The 27,188-nt window shown below is 39.2% G+C and overlaps 1 protein-coding gene across 5 annotated transcripts in view; it reads right to left on the bottom strand.

The window, feature by feature from the left end:
* Positions 1 to 27,188, bottom strand: part of dnmt3ab (DNA (cytosine-5-)-methyltransferase 3 alpha b) — a 112,454-nt gene that overhangs the window by 33,551 nt on the left and 51,715 nt on the right. For 2 of the 5 annotated variants that reach the window (XM_052145170.1, XM_052145172.1), the window contains exons 5-6: positions 23,489 to 23,535; positions 22,476 to 22,622 (exon numbers count right to left, since the gene is read on the bottom strand). In XM_052145170.1, coding sequence (XP_052001130.1) covers positions 22,476 to 22,622; positions 23,489 to 23,535 — 194 coding nt within the window. Of the gene's footprint in view, positions 1 to 13,868; positions 14,234 to 22,475; positions 22,623 to 23,488; positions 23,536 to 27,188 lie in introns of those variants that run through there. The other 3 variants (XM_052145173.1, XM_052145175.1, XM_052145174.1) reach the window with 3 other exon arrangements.

The raw sequence follows: 27,188 nt of genomic DNA, 5'->3' as shown, positions 1-27,188 counted from the left end.
CGCTTTAAGGCACCTACACACTAGGTTTTACAGTGTATCAGAGAACACTGTGAATTCATTGATTTCAATGGCGTATCAATAAAACGTTGAGGAAAAATGCAAGGGTTTGCAAAAGGGAAGTTCCACCACTGTAACCAAAAGTTGAATGATATGCAGGGAATGGCATACTAACCTACTATTCTTACTATTTCTGCCATGTAGATCAGAAATACTAACAGAATTACTAAGATTAGTATGGTAGTGTACCATTCCAAGCATAGCACTCATTTCGCGCATAGCCGAGAACATATAAACATTTGCAGTGACATAGGGATTTTAGAAAGGCGGATCCAGTTGCATCTTCAGAAATCCAGTTTACTGTATTCCCATGTGATTTGATTAACTGACACTGCTCTTTCCACAATCTTCAAACAGACCTTGTGAACTCCTATCATCAAACGGCAACAGAGCTTTCTTTATAGTGAGTGGGCGCCCTTATACCATCTCTGGTAAAGCATATGGACCTGCAAAGAAAACAGGCTTTCCTGAGAATAGCACAGTTCCAGCTCTAGTCTTGAGTAATGATAACTCGTCTGTATGTTTATAGTACTGTAATCCCACATTCCAACATAAATATCTCCATCCTCTTGATCAAGCACCAGTGCCGTCCCTTTAAGAGTGATAAGTGGAAGAAATCTGTGAAAACAGTCTCCTTTTTATTTAAGGGAAATCTGTTTGCAATCACTTTGTAACAGTGAGCTTTCCCCCCGAGGCTGAGATGGACGTATGAAGAGCAACACGCCGGAGAGTTCACTGAGTTTGTCCAACCTGACTCTAAGCTATTAGGTCAAAAACAGAGGACATGAGCCAAGCCATGACTTAAGCAGCTCACAGCAAATCCCCAACAGCTGCACCTCTCTTGCTCTCTCTTTCACTCTCACTCGCACATCAATCTATTTCACAGCTGTACTTTCTCTGCTGTTGGGGTTCAAATCCATCTCCAATTTCACACAAATACACGTGAACCTGGCAGAGTTGCTTTTGTGTGTGCAAAGAGAAAGTAAATGACTAGATCCTTCCCCAGAATACTCTCCCTAACTCTGTTCCAAACTCTAATGAGCTACCTCACTACCAACTGCCTAAAGAGTAGGGATGTGCAAAACTACATATTTTCACAACAAACAAATTGATCGTATTAGTAAATCACTAGTCAGTTAATTGGTGTTAAGGGAGACCTGTACAGTAAGGATGGTTTTGGATTCACCTGACACTAATAGGTGGCGTTAACAAAAAATGCATTTTAAAAATGTAGTGCAACAGAATGGAACAGAATTCAAGGGTCTCAAGACACAGTTTTAAAAGTTGAACTATTTGGAACTTGACACACCATCTATTAAAAACACAGCACTTTGGGCAAGATGCTAAGAAAAAGAGCGCAAGACCATTACAATTTACCATTGTGACACATTCCTACTACAGTTCTAAGGCAGCATTCTAACCATCATGGAACCTCATACATGAGCAATTTGGGATGCTCTACATAGGCAGCAATGTTACACAAGTAGACCTAATAGGAGTGTGGCATTGAGGAAGGTCACAGGAGTAGGAGCTAAATGCAGCTATTTTAATAACAATAAAACAGAATACAGGGCAGGATAAACGCAGAAACAGGGAAAGACAGGACACCAGGAAGTAAAACAAAAGTAAACAAACAGGACTGGAACCAGTGCATGAACAGGGGAGAAATATTAACAACCAACAAAGGAGAACAAAAAAACAGGACATTATATACATGAGGGATAATTAGGTAAATGACACACATGTGAAAACAATGGGGAATAGCTGGAAGTGATAAGAGCAGGGGATTATGGGAAGTGTAGTCTGGGGGAAAAGATAGTTTTCCCCCAGTCTGGCAGGAGACCAAGGGAGCCAGAGCAGATCAGGCAGACAGTCAAAAGACCAGGGAGAGTAGAGCAGATCCGGTAGATGGCCATGAGACCCAGAAGACCAGAGCAGATCAGGCAGACTGCCAGGAGACCCAGAAGACCAGAGCTGATCAGGCAGATGGCCAAGAGATACAGAAGACCAGAGCAGATCAGACAGACAGCCAGGAGAGCCAGAAGACCAGAGCAGACTAGGCGGACATTCAGGAGGCCTGGTTAGTGGCCACAGGGCTGAAACAGGGTCAGGAGACCTGGGAGATGACCACAGTCTAGGGACAGGAGCCATAGAAGGCAGAGCCAAAGGAGAATCAAGGGGCGAAGCCATGGAAGGCAGAGTCGTGGCAGGCTCGAGGCTAACAGTCAAGGATGACAGGGAAATTAACTCAGTGGTCATGAACATGAGCAGAGTCTCGTGAGGGACCTCTGTGGTCATGGGCATGGTCTGAGACTTGGGAATGAACTCTGTGGTCGTAGGCATAGACAGAGACTCAGGTACGACCTCTGTGGTAGTTAGCATAGGGTGAGACTCACAGACGACCTCTGTGGTTGTGAACATGGGCATAGTCTCGGGAACGACCTCTGTGTTCGTGAACACTGGCAGAGACTCGGAGACGAACTCTGTTGTCGTGAACATGGGCAGAGACTCGGAGACAACGTCTGTCATTGTGGGCGTAGACAGAGACTCTGAGACAACCTCTATGGTTGTGAACATAGGCAGAGACTTGGAAATGACCTCAGTGGTCATGAACACTGGTAAAGACTTGGGGACAGAAGCCTTTCTCCTCCTCCTCCGGGCAGCCGAAGTAGGCAGAGCAGGCTCTAGGACAGATGAGGCTGGCAATGCAGGCTCTGGGATGGGCGAGGCTGGCAACACAGGCTCTGGGACTGGCGAGGCTGGCAATGCAGACTCCGGGATGGGTGAGGCTGGCAACGCAGGCTCTGGGACAGGTGAGGCTGGCAACGCAGGCTCTGAGACTGGCGAGGCTGGCAATGCAGACTCTGGGACAGGTGAGGCTGACATCTGTGGCAATGCAGCTATTTTAATAACAATAAAACAGATTACAGGGCAGGATAAACGCAGAAACAGGGCAAGACAGGAAACCAGGATGTAAAACAAAAGTAAACAAACAGGACTGGAACCGGCACATGAACTGGGAAGAAACATTAACAAATGACAAAGGAGAACAGAAAAATAGGGCATTATATACATGAGGTATAATTAGGTAAATGACACACATGTGAAAACAATGGGGAACAGCTGGAAGTGATAGGAGCAGGGAATCATGGGAATTGTAGTCAGAGGGGAACAGATGAAACAGTGAATCGTAACAAGGAGACTACTACTACAATGAGAGCCTACTCTTAACTGACATAAGCATGTAGCTTAGCTAAAGGCACATTTCTCTCATAGGCATGAAAATAATAGGTCTGTCAACAGGGCTGAGACACTAAATTAGATTTTTTTAATTTAACTGACATTAGCATGTAGCTAAGCCAACGGCATAATACTCTCATAAGCATGAAAATACTAGGACTGTAAACAGGGATCAGAGACACATTAATTTTTTTCATTTAATGGACATTAGCATGTAGCTAAGCAAAAGGCAAAATACTATCATGAGCATGAAAATATTAGGGCTGTCAACAGGGCTGAGAGACTAAATGTGATTTTTTTTGTTCATGTAATCAACATTTTCATGTGGCTAAGCTAACAGACAAATACTGTCATGAGCATGAAAATACTAGGGCTATCGAGAATAAATTAGATTTTTTTATTTAATTTGCATTAGCATGTAACTAAGCTAAAGGTACAATACTCTCATAAGCATAAAAATACTTTTCACAGTGGCTCAGCGGTCAGAGTGCCTCACAGCAAGAAGGCCCTGGGTTAAAATCTTGCCTCAACTGGGCCTTTCTGTATGCATGTTCTCCCAGTGTTTGTGTGGGTTTCCTCCAGGTGCTCCTTTTCTCCCACAAGTCGAAAAACATGCAGGTTCAGTAAATTGAAGACTCTAAATTGCCCTGAAGGTGTGACTGAAAGTCCCCCAGCCACTGGGGGTTGTGTCAGGAAGGGCGTCCGGCGTTAAATCTGTACCAAGTTAAATATGCGGATCACAGATGGTCTGCTGTGGTGACCCCTAATGGGAGCAGCGAAAGAAGAAGAATTGACATAAGCATGTAGCTTAGCTAATGGAAAAAATACTCTCATAAGCATGAAAATACGTGGAATATCAACAAGCATGAGAAAATGTGATTTTTTTCATTTAATTGACAGCTAAATGCATAATGTTCAAACAGGACACTGGATGAAGCGCAAGAATATAAATTGAACAGAACGCGCAGATTTCGAGATGCGCTTTTTGAAATTCCTTTCCTGACACAGCATTTTAAATGCATTGCTTATGCCGTGAAATGCTGATAAGACTCAAAGACAAAATGGCCAAAGACCTCCATCTAAGTCATTGTCAGTGCTTGGTACACATCTAATATTTGAATACACAGTTTTTGCATTTGAATGTGTATTTTGATCTTAACTTCGATGTATATTCAAATTTCTATTATTCTATTATTTTAATTTGACAGCTGTGGAGCGGAGGGGGCGGGGCCGGGTCGGAATATCGCGGGCCCGGTCCCCAATCGGTCTGATGAGGCGCGCGAGGGATAAAGGCGGCCGGTGATGATGGTTCGAGAGAGAGAGAATTACAGGCATGTCCGTCGTGTGTTTATGTTTGTGCTTTTGTGCCGCTCTCCCCGTGCTCACTGGAATTAGAGACAGGTATTAGACATGATTTAGCTCAGGTGCTAGACATGATTTAGCTCAGGTGCAAGCACCCTTACCGCTTCCTCTCCCCGACGGGCACTTGACCACGTCCCCGCTGCCACAACAGCCTTACATAGCACTCACAAATATTAGTTTAAACAAGACATTTTTAATTATACTCTCAGCTTAGAAAATGTTCAAAACATCTTCAAAAACCTTAGGAGACAGCATAATTACGTTGCCTACCTTTTGGAACAGCCTTTGAGTCGTGGCTGTGATACCTTTAATGCTGCCTCAGTAGGCAGCTTGCTTCGTTTTGGAACAGAGCACCAATGACTGTCTTTAGCTCACTCTCTCCATTATAGTGGCTATACATTCAAACAAGCCTGCAAGGGGAGGGTGGATCTGGGGCCAAGAGCTCATGAGTGTGTGTGGGGGTTTGTATGTGTGTGTGAATGGAGGGGATGATGGTGTGGAGTAGAAACACGTGGCCTCAAAATCAAGGAGCTCCAGAGTAGATTATAAATATCTGTATAGCTTTACTGGCTGCTTCAATGAGCTTGGCTCATGTGTTGTGTTGTGCTTTTTGTCTTTGACAGCGGTTGACTTTGTTTGATTTTTTTATGTTTTGAGTCCTTTGTTTTTAACTCATGTGTTCCATAATGTAAAGCTGTCTTTGCGCAGATGCCAGACATATAATTTGTTTGTTATGAATAATATTAACTATTGGTTTGCGTCCATCAAGTTCCATATAAAAAGAGAAAATAATAAATGAGATGAATTAACTTTGTAACACTTTACAATAGGGTTCTATTCTTTAACATGAGAAAATGCATTAGGTAACATAACCTAACAATGAAAAAAGTTTTGTTTAACAGCATTTATTAATCTTAGATAATGTTAATTAATTAATTATTTGAATAAGTTAATTCATATTGCATTAACTAATTATAACATATACAACTTTTCACATATTAATAAATGTAAAAATGTACATTGACCAAGACTAATAAATTAATAAGTGCTTTAAAAGGATTGTTCATTGTTAGTTCAGTAATGTAGTGAACTAATGTTAACAGATACAACTTATTGTAATGTGTTACCAGTAATTTGTATTTGTTAAGCTTTTAATACACTGGTTTATCCAAAATTAGACATTAGACCTAACATCAAGTTTATTTGGTATACTGTATAAACCATTTTTTAATGAATTTCCAGCAAAAATATCTATATTGTTATATACACTGTTGCTATGAAATAAAATGATCTCTGCCGTGATATACGATTTTGTATTCAATTTGTGTGTTCTGTAACATAAATCACTGAAGCTTGATTTTACATTAAGGTAATCTTAGACCAATCATTTCAAGCCAAGCAGAAAAACGGGAATGAATTGGAAAATCTTTTAAATCTGAGAATCTTATCTTAGTAACATATTAGCTTGAGCTAACCAAGACTGATTTTATCTTGCCAGCTTGAGGCTCTGTTTGCTAAAAATGTACACAGTTTACATTCTGCACAATAAGCCAAACTCACCCTATGTGAAATGAGAAGGGCAAAGGCATTTTTGTGTTATTGTTGTATCAAACGCATACAAAACTTATTTTACATCTGGAAAACAACACATTTAAGTTTTCAAAACTAAAGTTTCACAGATACTTCACGGCTGTCAGAATTGATCTTAACTAATGATAGAGGAGTCTAATACTGCAGGCAAAATACAGTATTGGGAATCATATTCTACACTGAGGAGGGGAAAAGAATGTCGACTTTAAGGGAGAGGATTATTTATATATATATATATATATATATATATATATATATATATATATATATATATATAAAAGAAAGAAATCAATAGAAAACGGACTCCTCAGAAATGCCAATGGGGGAGGAAGAAAGTAACAGCTATAAGTAGAGATTTGCTTCTGGACTTTTTTCCTAGCTGTAAATGCCCCTCTTTGGGGGCCTCAGTTTAGCGAGTCTGGCTCTTAAAATCGAAGGAGGGGGAAAACGAGAGAGAAGGAAGGGGGGTGGGTTCAACAAGTACAGTACTGTACTTTACAGCCTTTATCGGTCACAACCGCACAGTCCAACTCAGGAAAAACAACATATACTGTATGTGCAGTGGTCATGCACAAGTGAGAGCTTAAAATAACCAATGTTGTTATGTATAAGTATAACCTAGAGTTTGGAGTACTGGATGTATGTGTAATGTTAGCCAGCTGGTTAGTAGTAGGGCTGCCACTAATGATTATTTTGATAATCGATTAATCTAAGGATTATTAGGACGATTATTCGACTATTTGCCGATTATTGTAACGATCAGTCATTAGCTCTTAACCGATTATTCTGCTTGTGTCCCGACTTAAAATGTTGTATTAAACATGCATACTAACAATAAAGAGGAACAAAATCATCTTTTAAAAATAACTCGAAATGACATTCACTGAATTAAAGGGGGAAAAATAATTTGTATAAGTTTAATTCAGTAAAGAAATTCACTGCAAAAAAAATCCTATTGTTATCAAGTGTTTTTGTCTTGTTTTCCATTTAAAAATGTCTAAAAATCCTTAAAACAAGATACATTTAATTGAGAAGCAACGTATAAGATATTTAGACTTGCTTTAAGAGAATGTATCTTAAATATACAGTAAGTGTATTTTGTATATTAGTGTATTTTTTCACTTGGTTATACTTCTGCAAGTGCAGTAAAGACAAAATATGCTTATATTCAAGATCTATTCTCTAAAAGCAAGTTTAAATATCTTATATGCTGCTTCTCAGGTAAATGCGTCTTTGTATTTTTAATTTTATATTCAACATTCTCAGATAACAATTTTTTTCTCCTGCAGTATAGTTGCAACATTTTTTACATGGTGTTAAAATAGTTTAGAATAGGAAAATAAGCAAAAAAAAATAAAACAAATCAAAAATATATTTTGTTGCAGTGTATAATGGGGCAAAGACTACCCTCTCTCACCTTTCTGTTCACTTCAATCCATCTTTAACTCACAAAAACACAAACTCTCTCTTATTAATAAAGCTGTGCATTGGCAATTTTCTTTACGATAAGAAATGCACAGTGACATATATTATGATTCAATCACGTTATAATCTAGCTGCAACAAGCGTGCACGCTCGAGGGATGAGCGTCCCCGCATCAGCCGGATGCAGTTTCAATCTCTCCCACTCAGATCAGGACATTCGTGCAACTCATAGAAGAGGCGCTGACCGCACAGAAAATGCCGTTTTCAGAGTTTGTAGTTATTTACATGATCTGATTCCATATTATTTGAACTTTAATAAAGCTGTAACGCATTAAATATAACTGCATTTAAGATGTAACGTCGGGGTGTTTCCTTTAAAGACGCTCGACACACAAGTTTTGCTTCAGCGGCAGCTCCAGCTCCACTTATTCCACAACGAGAGTGCTTCTGTATTTACTTACTTACATTATAATTCCCTCATACTTTATCTATATCACCTGAAGCTGTTTGGAAAGTTTAAAGTACTTTTGGACTGTGAGCTGTGTAATTCTTCCTCTCCTCAGTCAGGTGTGAGCTGCAGTGCTGTTCTCATCATTAGAGTTTAAAGTGATCTCATGTTACATTAAATTAGATCAAATGACTATTCGACAACAAACATATTTGTATAAAATGTTTCATTGTCAACGTTGTCGATAACGTCGACTAATCATTTCAGCCCTAGTAGGTAGCTGTGCAGTGTGAGAGGTGCTCTAGCGATGGACACTAGTGTCTGTAGCCTTTAGTTTGTGACCCTGCCTCCCATGCCGGAGACGCCCGTTTGGAATCCCGCTCGGAGCGGGTCGAGCAGGTCCGGTTACATATACAGTAGCTATAGTCAGAAGATGTTGTGTGGTAATCACTAAGGCTTTGCTATTTACTGAATAAACTAATAGGCCGCAAATCCTGCAAACATGAATGGGGAATGTTGCATTAAGTTTCCATAAAGTAGATCAAGATATTGTGGACGAATTATGAAATGACATATTATATATGGATACCCTCAGTTATTGTTCGACTTGTGTAAGGACGCAGGTTTAAAACAACACTCGGTAAGCATCTAAAATGGGCTTTGGCGAGCCAGTTGGCTAGTAACTTTATAGGAATTGCAACACTGAATGGTTTAAGCGAATTGCAAAAATGACAAGAATGAAATTAACTGTCTACTACAAAAAAATAAAATAAATAATAAAATAAAATAAATCTGTTGCATCTCCAAAAGTTTTCCTCTGTGGAAAAAGTACACAAATGTTTATATAGGATTCCGTAAATTTTTTCCTCCAGAATCACATGTAGCGACACATTCATTATGTGGAATTTTCCTTACAGCAAGCCACCAAAATTAAAAATAAGAGGAACAAAACAAGGTGTTTCTTCTTTACGTATTTCTGCAAGAGACAGTTGGGTTCATCTATGATGCTGTGAGAGACACAATTATCTGTTCTGTTTGTTATAAACATGTAAGGGAAAATACTTTACTTAAAATATATATTTTTTAATAAAAATGATCCAAAATGCAATATGGTTGGTAAAAGAGATTTATGGCCAGTACATTTTCATAATTTCCCAGGATTGGAAAGTCACCAAGATCGAAAATACCAAAATATACCATGGTATAACAGTACTTTATTTTTTAACATGAACCATAGTAATACTATGGTTTTCTGTGAAATATGCTGGAGTACCATGTACGTAAATACCATTGTACATCAACATAGTAATCATTCAGTACCATGGGACATCAAAGTAACACTGAATAACATGGTATTACCATAACACCATTACTGTACTATTGAAACAACATTGTACATTTTTGTAAGGGAACAATCACACAAAAACATAAATAATACATCTCAGGCCTTTAATATTATACATCAGCATTAAGAAATCTTAGTTAGTGGCTTTGGTTAGAAAGTTTTGCCAAAAATGTAAATGTTATATAATGTACTGTAAATTACAATACAGTACTGCTGTTATTCTAAGAATGCAATTCAAATTAATACAGATGTTATGGAAGTTTACAGTACTAAATGTTCAATAGGAAATATCCAATGAAAGCCTTAAAGCTCTTTGTTAAAGCTGGTGTGTGATATAATAAAGGACAGTGTGGTTTTTTGGAGTGGTAGCTATATTTGAAAGAAAACACCCATAGCCTTAAGGTATTCTCCACATTACAATGATCAACCAAGCCTGCATTCAAAGAAAGCTCCGTCGCCAAATTCCTTATCCTGATCTTTTTGCTATAATTTACAATATATACAGTGAGGATATATGTGTTACTCAATATCATTACGACCTACTGAACAATGCTGTTCTGTCTGTATTTAAATCCATAATTCACGTTTGATCATCTGAATGTTTTGCTGTTCATGTCACACAGCCATGAAAAGATAACAGTAGAAATAAACCCTATATTTTGTTAACAATGGTGGTGATGAACAATGATGTGGGTTTTAAAGGAATGCTCCAGGATCAACACAAGCTCAATCAACAGCATTTTTGGCATTATGTTGATTACCACAAAAATAACTTTGACTTGTTGCTTTCTAACTTAAAAAAAGCAAAAATCACATGTTCAGTGAGTCACTTACAATGGAAGTGAATGGGGCCAGCCAATAAACATTAAAATACACAAAAATACACATTTCAAAAGTATATAAATAAAACAACATACATGTTAACATGATTTTAGTGTGATAAAATCAGGGATTTACAGGATTTATTTCATGTACCAGCCATCAGGGTTTACCGCAGTTATGTTGTCATGACAACAAAGTTGTAATAGTATACAAAACTTTACACAGATGAGGTTGGTATATTATTTTATCACACTAAAATTATGTTAATAATTCATAAAATAATTTTTGTGTTAATCATTTTGCCCCAAATGCTGTCGATTGTGTTGAACTTGTAACATTCCTTTTAAGGTTAAAAATCACACTGACAACAGGTTAGTTAAATGAGAATTAATCTCTGGATACAAACTAGAGGTCGACAGATAGTGAATTTTGCCAATACCAGTAACAAAGGTGGTGGGAAAGGCTGATAACTGATTAATTGGCCAATATTTTTTTAATTCACTTATAGAATGTAAAAAAAAAATCTAATTCGTTCCTTACTATGATGAGCACAGACAAGGAGTCCAAATGAATAAAATCCCTGATGCAGTTCATTGTTCAACCAAAAAGATTTGGTCCATAACCTGAGACCTTTATGTATAAACGAGCCCAAAACACACAGAGTACTCTTATTTGGAGATGAAAAAACTATCTGCAACTATCGCATTAGATTTCTTCCAATAAAGATTGTTCCAAAAAGCAACTATTGGCACCAATTTATCGGTAAAACCGATATATCGGTTTACCTCTAATGCAAATGGTATAAAACATTTCCAAACTGATACATAATGTGTTACCCTAAAATTTTGTGCAATATGGAAAAAACCTTTGAAAAAAATTTACTTAAAAACCCGGCAGAACAGCAGTGCACACTGAAATTCCAACAGGCAGGGAGTATGAATGGCTTCGATGTGACTTTTGTGGGACCGAACAAAGGCCATTCGCTTTTTAGCCTCCAGAGTCCAGACAATAGAGGATAGGGCTGTGCAATATATAGAATATCCCTTATCAAATTTGCTGGTAATATAAAGTTAAGAAATGTCATGAATTTCACGATTATGCAACTATCGCATTAGATTTCTGCCAATAAAGATTGTTCCAAAAAGCAACTATCGGCACCAATTTATCGGTAAAACCGATATATCGGTTTACCTCTAATGCAAATGGTATAAAACATTTCCAAACTGATACATAACGTGTTACCCTAAAATTTTGTGCAATATGGAAAAAACCTTTGAAAAAAAATGTACTTAAAAACCCGGCAGAACAGCAGTGCACACTGAAATTCCAACAGGCAGGGAGTATGAATGGCTTCGATGTGACTTTGGTGGGACCGAACAAAGGCCATTCGCTTTTTAGCCTCCAGAGTCCAGACAATAGAGGATAGGGCTGTGCAATATATAGAATATCCCTTATCAAATTTGCTGGTAATATAAAGTTAAGAAATGTCATGAATTTCACGATTATTTTAATGTGCTCAGTATTTGACCACTATGTTTACCAATGAGCATGTCATGAGTGTGATTCACAATGTTTCAGGGTTGCACAAATTATAAAAATGACATCACAATGGTTTTAAACTGCAAAAAGCTGCTTTTAAATCAAATGAATACCATGTTATGGTCTGCTTCAGAATAAATGAGTGACAAGTTGTTCACTGTGCACGCAAGACTCATGATAAACTGTTTTTATTTCTCTCAGAGCTGTTCGCTTGCATTGTGAAAGCAAAGTGATGCTAGTTCACACATTCAAGCAATTCCAAACATTTGTAACCGCTACAAATCTAAAAATGCAACACAGTGTCACAGAAAAGGAGATGACCAACATTGTGACTGACCTGTCAAATACACATTGCACACCAGGGGGTGTATTACAGAAGGATCCTAACTTAAGAATCCTACCATCCTACCTACCTCTGTTTGGTAACCATGGCAATTTCAGTTAAGATCTTATTTAGGACAAAAGCTATTACAGAATAACATTTCAAAAGTGCAGTCTCTTATCTTAACTATAGATAAGATAAGATATGATTTTGTAAGATAAGATAAGAATCCTAAATCAAGATAAGATTTGCTTCTGTATTATGCATTTGTGAAAAATCCTAACTTAACTGATTATATCTTCATTTAGGACTTAAGATAGGACGTTTTCTTTAATAAGCCCCCTGGGGTGCATTTCCCGTGCAACTTGATAACTCACTGCTGAACCACCACAGTACTGTTTCCCAAACTGTAGTAACGATGGCGCAAATCCATCGTTCAAACCACATTGATCCAATAATATACAGCTGTCCTTAATGATGTTACGCAGTGGGTGGAGTAATAACTTCTGTGGATTTAAAATTATAATAGCTCATTTACACGTAAACCAGAAAGCTGTTTAGTGCGTAAAAGCTCCATGAACTATGTAAATGTAACAAATAAATGGGTAGCTGAGTGTGTTAAAGCTCTTTCTCTTAACAGCTTTTAATCCATTATATACTCCAGCTGCATTTGCGTTTCAGTGATTTTTCAGATTGCCACTTTCTGCATGGCTATTTTGTTAAAAAATGTTTATGCCTTTTCAGAGCAAATACACATTTATTGAGATACATGTTGAATATCGTAAAAAAGGCTGAAAAATATTGAGATTTTTGTACCCATATCATCCAGCCCTACTACAAACCAAGCCAATGATGCATTAAGTTGCGATTGTGCTGGCTCCATTAATTAGTCGTGCTGCAGAGGTCAGGCATGCTAAATGAGTCCATGTGAAAGTGTCTTAAAGTTTAAGCTTCTTAAAAGCTTCTCTTTATTTTGTTCAGTTCAAGCTGTTCAAACATATTATTTTCATCTTTAATCTATTATTTCTTTATGATTGTGAATTAATTGTCAAAAGCTAAGCCTTTAAATAGCAGTAAAAGTCTGCCGTTCTCTGACTTAGAGTTTGAGTGTGCTCTGGCAGCGCGCTAATCACACGCGGTTCTCGGGTTCACTCAGTTCATTCATATTTGCATATCCTTAAAAAGACACGCACAGCATTTCCGCTTCAACACAAATGATATCTGCTGCCAGTTTTATGTGTTTACAGAGCTGACCCAAATCTGACAGACAGATCAAAAGCACAATATCTTTGTTTTAAACCTCAAAAGCAAAACGAAAAGCAATTGTCTTGTCAATAAGACTGAAAGGACTAGTTTGAGACAAAACATGCTGCGTCTAGGTAGCTTGACAGTATAAATAACTACAAAAGGTGCACTGCGAGATAAGGTACACATAAAAGAGAAGCATAAACTTTCAAACATAAACAAAGGTAAAGATTTGCCATATGCACAACATCCTGCAGAGGCAGTAAAGAAGGAAATACATCCAGCTCTCTGCAATCCCCCTGTGATAGCACACACTCTAGAGTAAAAAAAAAAACCTTTTAAGGCAAACATCAAAGAATTTTGTAATGTACTTGCAAATGTTTTTAGCCCGGTCCAGAGCTCTGGTTTTAAAGAGATGAGTTTCCTTTAAGCTACTCTGGGCAGATGGTCCATAACAAGTCTAATGGAAAATACCTGAAGTCAGCATATTCCTCCTCCAGCAAGTCTACTCAGACATGCACACTGTCCTCTGCACTATCAACAACAAACAAGTCAGCCGACCTACCCATACACGCCTGCACTCGGCACTTTAAATCCAACGTGTGAGTCACTTTTTTTCCTGTCTCACTCTTGGCCAAGAGGAGACCGCTTCAAAAAAAAAAAAAAAAGAAAAAAAAGAAAGAAAAAATTATAAAGCATGAACATTTCTTTGTCTGGGAATTCAGGGTCAGGTGATTCCCAACAGGAATTCTGGTTGGCTAGAGAGAACTTGCAGAATGTTGGCACCCAGCCAGGAGGTTGTCTTGCAAGTAGAGCTGGAAATTTGTTGTAAACCTCATCTTCACCCTTATATCCATAGTACGGAGTTCATTTCCACAGCGGAGAGGCACGAGGGAGAGGGGGAGGAGTGAATGGCAATAGAATGGGGGTGGGAAAGAGGAATCTACTGTAGCATTGGGTACTTGTTTAAAAAAAAGAGAGAGATGATCCCTCTGGCTCGAAGAAAATGAAAGCAGGCAGGGTTTCATGCCCCCCTAAGGGCCACTCCTTCTACACTAACAAAGCTCTGCCGACCTTTGAATAGAGTTTCCTGCTTGTATTGTTGTGTCCAGTGCTGAGAAGTTCAAGGCAACATGACTGTACAAACCTTTGGAAGCAAACTGAAAAAAATGTGTCTTCTACAATGTGTCTATTTAGAGAAATAAATTCCCAGGCTTCTACGTGAAGAATATGTAATGCCCATTTCTCTGGAATTTTACGATGTTCACTCACGAGACAACTGTGTGTCCAGCAAATTTGGCAATATTTCTAGGATTTCTGACACTTTTATGGCTGGTGAAGGGCAGAGAAAAGAAGTTGGGGGTGAAGGGTTGATGTCGAAGGGTCGGCCCTCTTTTTGGTTACCAAGGAAACAGAACATTATGTAACAGAGGTTCTCACCATCTGCAACATTTGTATTAGGAAAATCATCAGCCACCACCAAAGTAAAAGTAAAGACATGTTGCTTAAAAAAAAAATTGTGAATGCTTTCACAAAAAGCATTGCATTAATCCAAGCTACACCATAACAATTTAATCTCAGCATGTGGCCTATAATTTGGTTCCCGCAACAGGTGTATATACAGTAAATAGATACACATTGACATGAACGGCTTAATCAAAGAGGGCCCAACATAAAAAAAAATTAAAAAATTAAAAAAATTATCTGGTATGATTTCTCAGGACACCCATTTCAGTTATACAATATCTGCCAGGAAATGGGGATATTTTCTGGGTGCCATTTCATAAAAACAAAATATCACTTATAGCACATTTAACCCTTTAATGCATATCATGGGTCTTTAGTTACCCGGAACCTCATTCCACCCTCTGTACCTCATCCATTTTCTGGAGTTATGCCCACACCTCTTTAGTATTCATCAACCTTTCTCTTCTGAATAAATAAAAAATATGCAAAATTGCAAAAAGGAAATTATTTTAATAACTGCTTAGTTACAACAAGTGCTTATAGGTTTTTTTTATTTTTTATTACAAGACAAAAAGTACTCTTTTATTACAAGAGTACTTTATTCATACAAATGACTACTATATATTATTTTTCTATGTGACAGTGGTGAATTCTCAGTATTCCATATGCGTTAGGGCTGGGACAAAAAATACGTCGACGCAAAATATGCACGTCGATTCGTCGGACCCAAAACCAAGATGGCGGCGCCGGCCAGTAGTAGCACGAGTGGCTCCTCAGACTATCAGAAGTGCAAGGCGGCATGCACTCGTTCCTCTAAAGTATGGGAATTCTTTAATTTAAAAGGAAACAATTCCGTGATATGTCGTCTTTGCAAAATGGAGATGGCCTTCCATTCTAGCACCACGGCAATGCACCAGCATCTGAAGAGGCGCCACCCGGTTGCAGCTGCAGATGACAGAGCACCGTAAGTTTTTTTTCAACTCCCCACTTTGCACTCGATGTTGGAGTAGGCTATAATACGTTGTCGACACCTAAAGTTTTCGCTTATAGCTATTAATAATGCGCTTATAACTATGAATGTCGTGAAAAATACATAGAGGACACTGACAACACGCTGACAGACAGGGCCAAGCAGGTAACATTTAATAAAGTCTCAACTTTCAAATTTGGTCATTCAAAGAAAATTAAACCATAAATAGGCCTACTATTTTGTGGCTCCTTAATGTGTCGTGACAGATTGCCTCAGTTAAAGTTGCTCGTGAACCGATCATCTTTTCCTTGGTTAATTTATAGCATCAAATAGGCTAAACATGAATGTAGCCTACATCAGAAGGACTGTTGTTTTAACCACGGAAAGATGTCAGTACAGTAGCCTACAATCCATTATTCAAAATCAAATCCACCGACGTTAATATTCTCTCTCCTGACTACTTTGTCGGACAAAATTGGCGTATTATGATTGATTGATCAGATCGCCAGTCAATCAAACTCCCGGCAATTTTTTTTTTTTACATTTTATACACCCCCACCCCCGATGAAACCGGTATTACCGGTGTTGTCACAAGTCGATTAATCGAATCGAAATCGAATCGTTAGATTAACCGATGCATCGGAAAAATAATCGCTAGATTAATTGTTTAAAAAATAATCGTTTATCCCAGCCCTAACATGCGTGTACACATACATATTATACATGCAATTTCTTACTCATGGTGGTGCTGATGTGTCAGTGATTAACTTGTTTTACATTTGACATTGATATTTGATGAAGAAGCAACATAGAAGTATACTTCCACAAGTGCATACATGACAAGTATGATTTGGCTATTGTCATTTGGGTGTACTACTGAAATTATGTAAGTTGTGCAGCTATTTAGACTCAAAAATGGCCTGACAAAATACATACAGTAGGTGTATCTTATGTGTAGATTATATTTTATGTGTTTGTTTTTGGCAAATTTCTCATGAAATTTCAATGTGGAAGTAATGAATCCTGTTCTATATTTGTAGCAACATATTTTTGATATATGAAAATCAAACATTAAAATTAGGGCTGTCAATCGATAAAAATGTTTTATCTAATTAATTACATGGTGTCCCGATTAATTAATCGCATTTAATCGCATTTAATCGCATATACATATATTTGCTGAGAAAGCCCCTTATATAACAAAAATTCAATATATAATGATGAAATAATTACAGTCCAGCGCTTACGCCTGCTATATCAGGGATGTGACATGGCCTGGAGCTGACTCTGGCATGGCTGTGACATGACCTGGAGCTGACTCTGGCGTGGCTGTGACATGGCCTGGAGCTGACTCTGGCGTGGCTGTGACATGGCCTGGAGCTGACTCTGGCGTGGCTGTGACATGGCCTGGACCTGACTCTGGCGTGGCTGTGACATGGACTGGATCTCAGGCTTGGCGGCCATGACGTGAAACTTGGGCTTGGCGACCATGATGTGGGGCCAAGTCGTGGATGGCGGAGCTGTGGAAGGCTTGAAACGAAGTGTTCTAGATGACTGGGAAAAGACCTCAGTGTTCATGAATATGAGCAGAGTCTTGGGAGAAACCTCTGTGGTCGTGGGTATGGGCATAGACTTGGAAAACGACCTCCGAAGTCGTATACATGGGCAGAGATTTGGAGACGACCTCCGTGGTCGTGAACATAGATAGAGACTCTGATATAACCTCCGTGGTCGTGAACATGGGCAGAGACTTGGAAACGACCTCTGTAGTTGTATACATGGACAGAGACTTGGAAACGACCTCTGAAGTCTTATACATGGGCAGAGATTTGGAGACGACATCCGTGGTCGTGAACATGGATAGAGACTCTGATACGACCTCCGTGGTCATGTACATGGGCAGAGACTTGGAAACGACCTCCGTGGTCGTATACAAGGGCAGAGACTAGGAAACGACCTCCGTGGCATCCTTACCAGATGCCCAAACCACCTCAACTGGCTCCTTTCGACGCAAAGGAGCAGCGGCTCTACTCCAAGCTCCTTACGGACTCACCCTATCTCTAAGGGAGAAGCCCACCACCCTTCTGAGGAAACCCATTTAGGCCGCATGTACTCATGACCTAGTTATTTTGGTCATGAACCAGCCTTCATGACCATAGGTGAGGGTAGGAACGAAAATTGATCGGTAGATCGAGCGCTTTGCCTTCCGGCTCAGCTCTCTTTTCGTGACAACGGTGCAATAGAGCGAGTGCAATACTGCCCCTGCTGCCCCGATTCTCCGGCCAACCTCCCACTCCGTTGTCCCCTCACTCGTGATCAAGACCCAGAGGTATTTGAACTCCTTCACCTGGGGCAATATCTTCTTCCCTACCCAGAAAACGCACTCCATCGGTTTTCTGCTGAGAACAATGGCCTCAGATTTAGAGGTGCTAATCCTCATCCCAGCCGCTTCACACTCGACTGCCAAGCGATCCAGTGAGAGCTGAAGGTCACGGACCGATGATGACATGAAGACTACATCATCTGCAAAAAGCAGCGATGAGATCCCCAGCCCACCGAACCGAACATCTTCCCCACCCCAACTACGCCTCGATATCTTGTCCATGAATATCACAAACCGGATTGGTGACAAAGCGCAGCCCTGGCAGAGACCAACCCCCACATTGAACGAACTCGACTTCGTGCCGAGGACCGGGACACAGCTCTCGCTTTGGATGTACAGGGATTGCATCGCCCTGAGCAGGGACCCCCTCACCCCGTACTCCCACAGCATCTCCCAAAGTATCTCCCGGGGGACCCGGTCATATGCCTTCTCCAGAGCCACAAAACACCTGTAGACTGGAGGGGCATACTCCAAGGCCCCCTCCAGGATCCTTGCGAGAGTAAAGATTTGGTCCGTTGTTCCATGGCCAGGACGGAACCCGCATTGTTCCTCTTCAATCTGAGGTTTGACAATAGGCCAAACCCTCCTCTCCAGCACTTTGGAGTAAACTTTACCAGGGAGGCTGAGAAGTGTGATACCCCTGTAGTTGGCACACATTCTCTGATCCCCCTTTTTGAAGAGGGGAACCACCACCCCATTCTGCCACTCCTTAGGCACTGTCCCAGACTTCCACGCAATGTTAAAGTCCAAACTTTTCCCACACCCACTGCTTTGCCTCCCTCATGGCAGAGGCCGCAGCCCTTCGAGCCTGTAGGTACCTTGCAACTGCCTCCGGAGACCTCCGGGACAACAAATCCCAGAAGGCTTCTTTCTTCAGTCGGACGGCTTCCCAGACCACCAGTGTCCACCACAGTGTTCGAGGGTTACCGCCCCTTGAGGCACCTAAGACCTTGAGGCCGCAGCTCTCCACCGTGGCTTCGGCAATGGAAGCTATGAACGTGGCCTACTCCGGTTCAATGTCCCCAACTTCCGCAGGAATGCCTGAAAAGCTCCGCCGGAGGTGCGAATTGAAGATCTCGTGGACAGGGACCTCCTCCAAAAGTTCCCAGTTCACCCGCACTACTCGCATGGGCTTCTCAGGTCTGTCTAGATTCTTTCCCCACTCCCTGACCCAACTCACCACCAGATGGTGATCGGTTGACAGCTCCGCCCCTCTCTTCACCAAGAGTGTCCAAAACATATGGCCTCAGATCCGACGACACGATTACAAAATCGATCATCGACCTTCGGCCTAGCGTGCTCTGGTACCACGTACACTTATGAGCATCCTTATGTTCGAACATGGTGTTTGTTATAGATAATCCATGACTAGCACAGAAGTCTAATAACAAACATCCACTCGGGTTCAGATCGGGGAGGCCGTTCCTCCCAATCGCGTCCAGGTGTCCCTTCTATTATCTAATTGTTTTGAAAATGTTTACCAGCTAAAAGATGCCCAAAACTTCTTTAATACCAGCCTGACCAGTCTATCAGGCCAGCTAAGACCAGCAAACCATCTTCAGCTTAGGCATCAGGGTTACCAAGATTATTTCTGTTGACAGAGTTGGCATAATTTGTCTCAAATAGTAAACCGTGATTTACAAATTGTTACATTCTCCTGCAGATCCGAAGTGAATGAAAGACAAGTTTCCTTTTTTTAGCTGGTAATGATGACATAAGTTGAAATATTGGGTATAACCTTGCACAAATAAGGTTGGTAATTCTATCACAACAGTCTCATCCTAAAAACTTTTATTTTAAATATTCCCATTTTACTTATGAAATAAAATGACAGTTGCATATTTTAAACAGTTGCCTACAGTATTTTTTAATAATAATAACAATAATAACAAATGAGCTTGTGAAAATGAGTGGCAAATTTGTGGCAAAGCTGCCAGAACTCTAGATTTTTTGTAAAGGTTAGGATCGTTATAGATTGCCCATCATTCACAAAACTCTACGCTATTAGCCCAGCTCAACCAACAATACACTTTTACCAACTAAAGAAAGCAGGCGAGATGGAAAAGATGTCAGATAGATGTGCTACAGCCTGGCAGACTTCACTGCAAGTGATTATCTCTGGACTACTGTTAGCAATATTTATCACTCTGTAGGGGTCACTTTTAACACAGTTAAATAAGGCAGAGTAGTGTTGCCTCCACATCTCAGCAATATTATCAAACCCAGACTCCCCCTCCATGACACATGGAAGCAATGTATTGGCCCTGTTTAGGGCTCTCACCTCCTTCCAAAAGCCACTGACATCCTTAACCCTTAATTTCTCAGCCATTGAATTTGCTCTCATAGTTTGTTCATGTTTACCAATGTAACGGATGGCATATTTGAGTTTAGTGCTGGTAAGCTTTTTATACTCAAGGATCGGACCATTTCTAGGTCTGCCTGCCAGCACCCATGTCTTAAATGCCACCCTAGCTTCTGCATGATGAGCCTCGACATGCCTGTTCCAGCCTGGCTTTATGTTGGTAGTTTTAACAGGTAGTATAAGGTATGGTCTACTAGCCTCATACATTGCGCCCACAACACTGTCATACATAGCAGCGAGGGTTTCATGATGGGAGATATCAATACAATTCACATCCGAACACATAATAGCATTTTTAGGTAAACAAATATTAATGAGAAGGACCTCAGTTTTCATACAGTATGTCAAGAGATCTTCATTTGTGAATCTGGCCCAATCCAATTTAATCTACAGTCCCAGCAGAGTAAGTGAGATCACGGTGGTCTGCTACATCCTCCGCTATATAACACTCAGAACCGACTAGGGCTGGGTATCACAAACCACCTAACAATATGATACTAATCACGATACATACATACAGTCACTGAAAAATGTATTACGAACACCTGGACACCTACTTATTCGTGTGAATATCTAATCAGCTAATCATGTGTGCAATGTATAAAATCAAGCATATATGTGTCAGGAGCTTTAATTAATATTCACATCAACCATCAGAATGGAGAAAAATGTGTTCTAAGTGATTTAGACCGTGGCATGATTGTTGGTGCCAGACAGGCTGGTTTGAGTATTTCTGTAACTGCTGATCTCATGGGATTTTCACACACAACAGTTTGTCAAAAACCAAAAACATCCAGTAAGTTACAGTTCTATTGACAGAAACTCCTTGTTGATGAGAGAGGTCAACGGAAAATGGCCAGACTGGTTTAAGCAGACAGAAAGGCTACGGTAAGTCAGATAACTTCTCTGTACAATTGTAGAGAGCAAAATAGCATCTCAGAATGACACCTCAAACACAGTGTTCCTAATAAAGTTCTCAGTGAATGTATGTCACGATTCAATATATTCAGATAAATTTTTTTTATCCCCTTTTCTCCCCAATTTGGAATGCCCAATTCCCACTACTTAGTAGGTCCTCGTGGTGGCACGGTTACTCACCTCAATCCAGGTGGTGGAGGACAAGTCTCAGTAGCCTCCGCTTCTGAGACAGTCAATCAGAGCATCTTATCACGTGGCTCGTTGTGCAGGACACCACAGAGACACCGCATGTGGAGGCTCATGCTACCCTCCGTGATCCACGCACAACTTACCACATGCCCCACTGAGAGCGAGAACCCCTAATCATGACCACGAGGAGGTTACCCCATGTGACTCTACCCTCCCTAGCAACCGGGCCAATTTGGTTGCTTAGGAGACCTGCTGGAGTCACTCAGCACACCCTGGATTTGAACTACAACTCCAGGGGTGGTAGTCAGCATCAATACTCACTGAGCTACCCAGGCCCCATATATTTTCTGATACATTACGATATCCCGATTTACATGTGAGAGAGAAACAGCGTATCTGTGAGAGAAGAGTAAATAATGCAGGATCAGTTTCAGTACAAATACACAGGAACAATACAAATATCGAGACAGGTATCTTAAGTATCTTTACAATAAGAGAAAAAGTGAGAAAAAGTATGCAATCTGCATTCAGCACAGATTTTTGCTGCAGTTTGCGCTGTTGCCTGATAAAAACAGCTTCCATTGAGGAAACCAATGGATTTTCAGTCTGAGCAGCAGCCAGCAAGACGGCTATGAAATAAATGGTACCTTAATGAGATGTCAAATGACTTATCAAATACACTTGAGTTTATTCGGCACGCTGTCTGACTGGCAAACGTTCCTGTTTTAATAGAAATGTTGACAGGCTCCCTATCGCTCTTTCTATGGGACAGTGGCGAGCAGTGGTACTCACCTCCAACTTCCACTTGGCCAGCAACTCCTCCCTGGTCCTCTTGTTAATATAATAAGGGTCACCGGCTTGGAAGGTTACTCTGGGCATGGGTCTTTGACGGAGGCTGATTTCCCAGCCCACTCCCCCACGGAGCCTCCCTCGTGCTCCCTGTTTAAAGGGACAAATAAAAAAAAAAGGAAAAGAAAAATGAACGACTATCTTTTTGCACTCTGCTTATCTGTTTTTGCGATTCTAAATGAAAGAAGGAAGTAGACGGTTTCAATTCAAATTATTTTGAAGCATTTTAAGAAAAGCTGGAAGCATGGTTATTATAGTTTTTCCATTTTAATTTAGTTTATATTTCTACTTTATTTTCAATTTAGTTTAGTTTTCATTAAGTTTTACTCTGTGACTCTTAGTTGTAGCTTTTCAGTGTTTTCTAGTTTTAGTTTCATTTTAATTTCTCTGTATATTTAGTTTATTTTAGTTTTAGTATTTTAGGTCTGCCAAAGTTAATGCGTTAACAAGAATCATTTAAATATGTTTTAAATGCCGTAAAAATTCTGAAGGCCATCTAGTGTTGCTATTGTTATCTAGTTCCATTTTTATGAGTTCTAATTTAAATTTTATTTTAGTTAGTTGTGGAGTTTTAGTTTTAACTTTAATGTTAATAAAAATGGCTTGTGGGGGGAAGATCTCTGATTCTGAAACTAGGGCACTCAATGGTGCAGAGAATGGTATAGACGTGTGGATCTGGTCATGGCCAGTGGAGAACAGGGACCATTCTTTCAACCAGAGGACCAAGTGTATTTGATATTTCAAGTCTAGTCACCATAAGGGTACCATTTCTTTCACAATCAAGTGGCTTTGAAAAACTAGTTCCACAGGAATGTAATTTTCCTGGGAATTTTCTATGGAGATCTTGAGTAATTACCGGAAAGGTGTTGTTGTATAATACTCAACACAGTTACACACATGTACACATTAGCACACATATATCACAGACAAACACACAAAAGGAAGACAGTTTTTACCTCGTTCTTTGTAGAGTCCCCAACCTCGTCCTCCTTGTGCTCCACGTCTAGGGGGAAAACAGCCACAAGAACAACTGATTACCTGAAATGTTTTGACAGGTCGGATTTGTAGCAAAGGAACGCTGGAAGAAATTATTGACTTAATCAGTATTATGTTTTGTTTTCCAGTAAAAATATCTGAACAGCATTAAAAAAAAAAGATACATTTACTTGAGAAGCTAAATTTCCTAAAGGTGCACTCAGTAACTTCTGTCTTTGTGTCAACTTGGACTTACTGACAACTAGTGGCTTGGATGCAGCATTATTTAAAATCAATAGCTTCAGTTTCAGATGCCATTGTAGAAATTAAGTATTCACAGTCTGCTATGATTAATTTGCTATGGTTAATTTATTATTAATTTAAAATCAATGAGAGAAAGTGTCCAATAACAGGACGGTCACTGAGATTAAGCGAATAGATTTCAGCTGGTCATGTGATCCTAACATGGCAGCCCCCATGTGCAGACCCTCTCCATGTAGAATAAAACAGCTTAAATAATGTTACTGATATGACTGGAGTTACTGCTATGACTATGAGGTCCTACATATGTTGCAAAATTAAAACTCATGTCTTTAGGAGTTAGAAAAAATTACTGAGTGCACCTTTAAGATACTAAAAGGATGATATATCCCAAAAATTTAATTCGGTCATTAATCACTCTCAAATTAAATTAAATTAAATTAAATTAAAAAATTATTAAATCATCTGGCTGCAATGTTGATAACAACAAACCTCATTGGTTCTCATGTCTCGTGATAAAACATGATGAGAAGCAATGACATTGCATGTTATCGATGTAGCCACCATATATGATTTCATTTGAGAGTGAATAACAAATTTATTTCTGTTCATTGCACAAAGTGATTGTATCACTTAATAAGATTAGCAATGTAGTGCGTGAGTCGAATCAATTACTTTTACCGTGATTTTATGGTGTGTTTTTTTACGAGCTTGATAGACCAGACAATTCAATGTTATTGTGGCAAATAAACCCTGTGCTGACTTTTTTTTTACATTTTGTGTTCCACAGAAGAAATAAAGTCATGCGGGTTTGAAGTGCCATATATATATATATATATATATATATATATATATATATATTAGGGCTGTCGATTTAACGCGTTAATTCAGTGCGATTAATTTTACAAAAAATAACGCATTAAAAAACTTTATCCAATTAATCGCATGTCCCCAGACCATAATAAGGAAGATTCCTGAGAAATGCAAGCTTGTAGTACCACCTGTTTACTCGAGAGGGCAGTAAGTGAAATTTCAGCTGTATGAACAACGCGCAGTTTATACAGTGAAGAAAACACTTCAGTAGGCAGAATAACACAAACATGCGTTACGTTCTTGCGTTCAAAATACTTGATGGAGCACAAATCCGAAATAAGGGATCTCAAGATGTTTTTAAAGATTGAGTATTAAACTATATTTAACTTCACACAGTGACCTAAACATTAGCATGCATGTCTGAGGTACGTGTAAATTGACTGGGTCCTTAAACAAGCCCTCATAATAAATCTCGAACTGATTGACAAATTCACTTGTGAAATGGATTGCTGTGAACTGTGTGCCAATGACTGACTTATGATCAATAATATGGTAGTAAACAACACATTGTATGTATGTATGTATGTATATATATATATATATATATATATATATATATATATATATATATATATATATATATATATATATTTTATATAATTTTTAAATATTTAAAGATAACTATGTATAATTATATATTGATATTAATATGTATCATCTTTATATATTGAATTATTGTTATAAGATGGGCTTTCTCAGCAAATATTTGTATATGCGATTAATCACGATTAATTAATCGGGACACCATGTAATTAATTCGATTAAAAATTTTAATCGACTGACAACCCTAATATATATATATATATATATATATATATATATATATATATATATATATATATATATATAAATAAATAAAAACAAACAAAAAAAAACAACACGGTAACAATTGCCAAAGGGGTAAGAACAATAAACTTAATTTAAAGCTGCACTCAGTAATGTTTTCCTCATTAAAAAATTTAACTCTGCAGTCAAATGATGCCTTGCGAGGTTCGGATGTGTGAACTGCGATCTCTGAGCACTTTGCTAGTTTTAATACTTTTTATGTCATACACCAGTGAGATTCGACACACCCTGATCCTTAACTGTCCTAGGAAGACATTATGTAAAATAATTCAAAATCCTCGGGCTCTGGAGACATTAAAAGACACAATGCTGACGAAGGTCATTGCGGACTTGGAGGATATTGCTCAAGAGTGAGGGTGTCGAAAAACAGATAGATTATCTGGTGTCTTTGGAGAGGGAATTAGCTTCTAATCCGCTAGCGACCAAGGTGGATTTGGAGTGCGTCTGGGAAAAGTTGGAGGACTTGGATAACCGTAACCGACGGAATAATGCCTGAATTGTTAGAATTTCTGAGGATGAAAAACGGGACATGGTGAAATTCCTGGATGGTTCTTTCCAAGTCTGGTTCGACATAACAGGCCATAAGATAGAAATCGAGCAAGCTCACAGGGTTCCAGCTCAGCGATCCGCTGATGAAGACAGGCCCCAATCAATTCTGGCCAAATTTCTGAGATCATCCGATAAAGATCTCATGTTACGTGAGATGAGGAGTAATTGTCTTGTTCCCAGACTTAGCCAATTCAACAAGAGAGAAACGTGATCAATTCAAGGAATGCAAGAAACTCTTACATCAAACAGAAGGTCACTTTTGCACTGACGTTCCAGGCCAAATTGAGAAAAGATGCTAAGGAAGGCATTTTTATTGGAAGGCTTGTTTTGTGGAAGAACACACCTTCGGGACAGTTATGTGGATGAACCTACATGTTCTTTGTGTTTATTCAGCCTATTGGCTGGAGTTTGTTTTATAGATTATCTTCTGTTGTGTAATTTTGTCTCACAAACTTTGTATAGAATCACCGGACTCTCGTAGACAAACATGGACAGCTTGAGTTTAGAGGGATATATGCCCGTTGGCACTGTAGTGTGAGGGGTTAATGTGTACGTTTTTCTTTTTTCTGTTTTTTGGTTCTGGGGAACTTAGGGTTTTGATTGTTGCACTAATGTTGGAAAGTGGTCTTTATAATCCTGTTGTTGACACACAATCTATTTTTTCTAATATGTCAAATGTTAATATGAGTGTATTATTGCTCTCCACATGGAATTTGAATGGGTTGGGGCACCCCATAAAAAGAAGCAAGGTTATTTCTCTTCTTAAACATAAGAAATATGATAGTGTTTCTTCAAGAAATGCATCTTTCCCTGCAGGAAGCTGAAAAATTTAGGAAGATATGCTGTGGACATGTTTTCTTTAGTGCTGGCTCAAGTAAGAGCAGGGTAGTCATTACAATGATAAGTAAACATCTATAATTCAAATGTCTCAAACAGATTAAAGACTTTGTGAATTCGACAAGAGAGGAATGTGATCGATTCTAGGAATGCAAGAAACTCTTACATCAACAGAAGATCGCTTTTGCACTGATGTTATGGCGAAACTGAGAATAGATACTGAGGACAGCCATAAAGTATTTACTTGTGCCCAGCAAGCATTATCTTACATAGAGTCAATGGGGTGAGTTAGCCATTTGGTGTTTCTCATGTGGC

This window comes from Xyrauchen texanus, chromosome 16, assembly GCF_025860055.1.
Source record: "Xyrauchen texanus isolate HMW12.3.18 chromosome 16, RBS_HiC_50CHRs, whole genome shotgun sequence".
NCBI classification, from domain to species: domain Eukaryota; kingdom Metazoa; phylum Chordata; class Actinopteri; order Cypriniformes; family Catostomidae; genus Xyrauchen; species Xyrauchen texanus.
The sequence above is the reverse complement of the archived record's forward strand: the minus strand, read 5'-3'. Positions and strand labels throughout refer to the sequence as shown.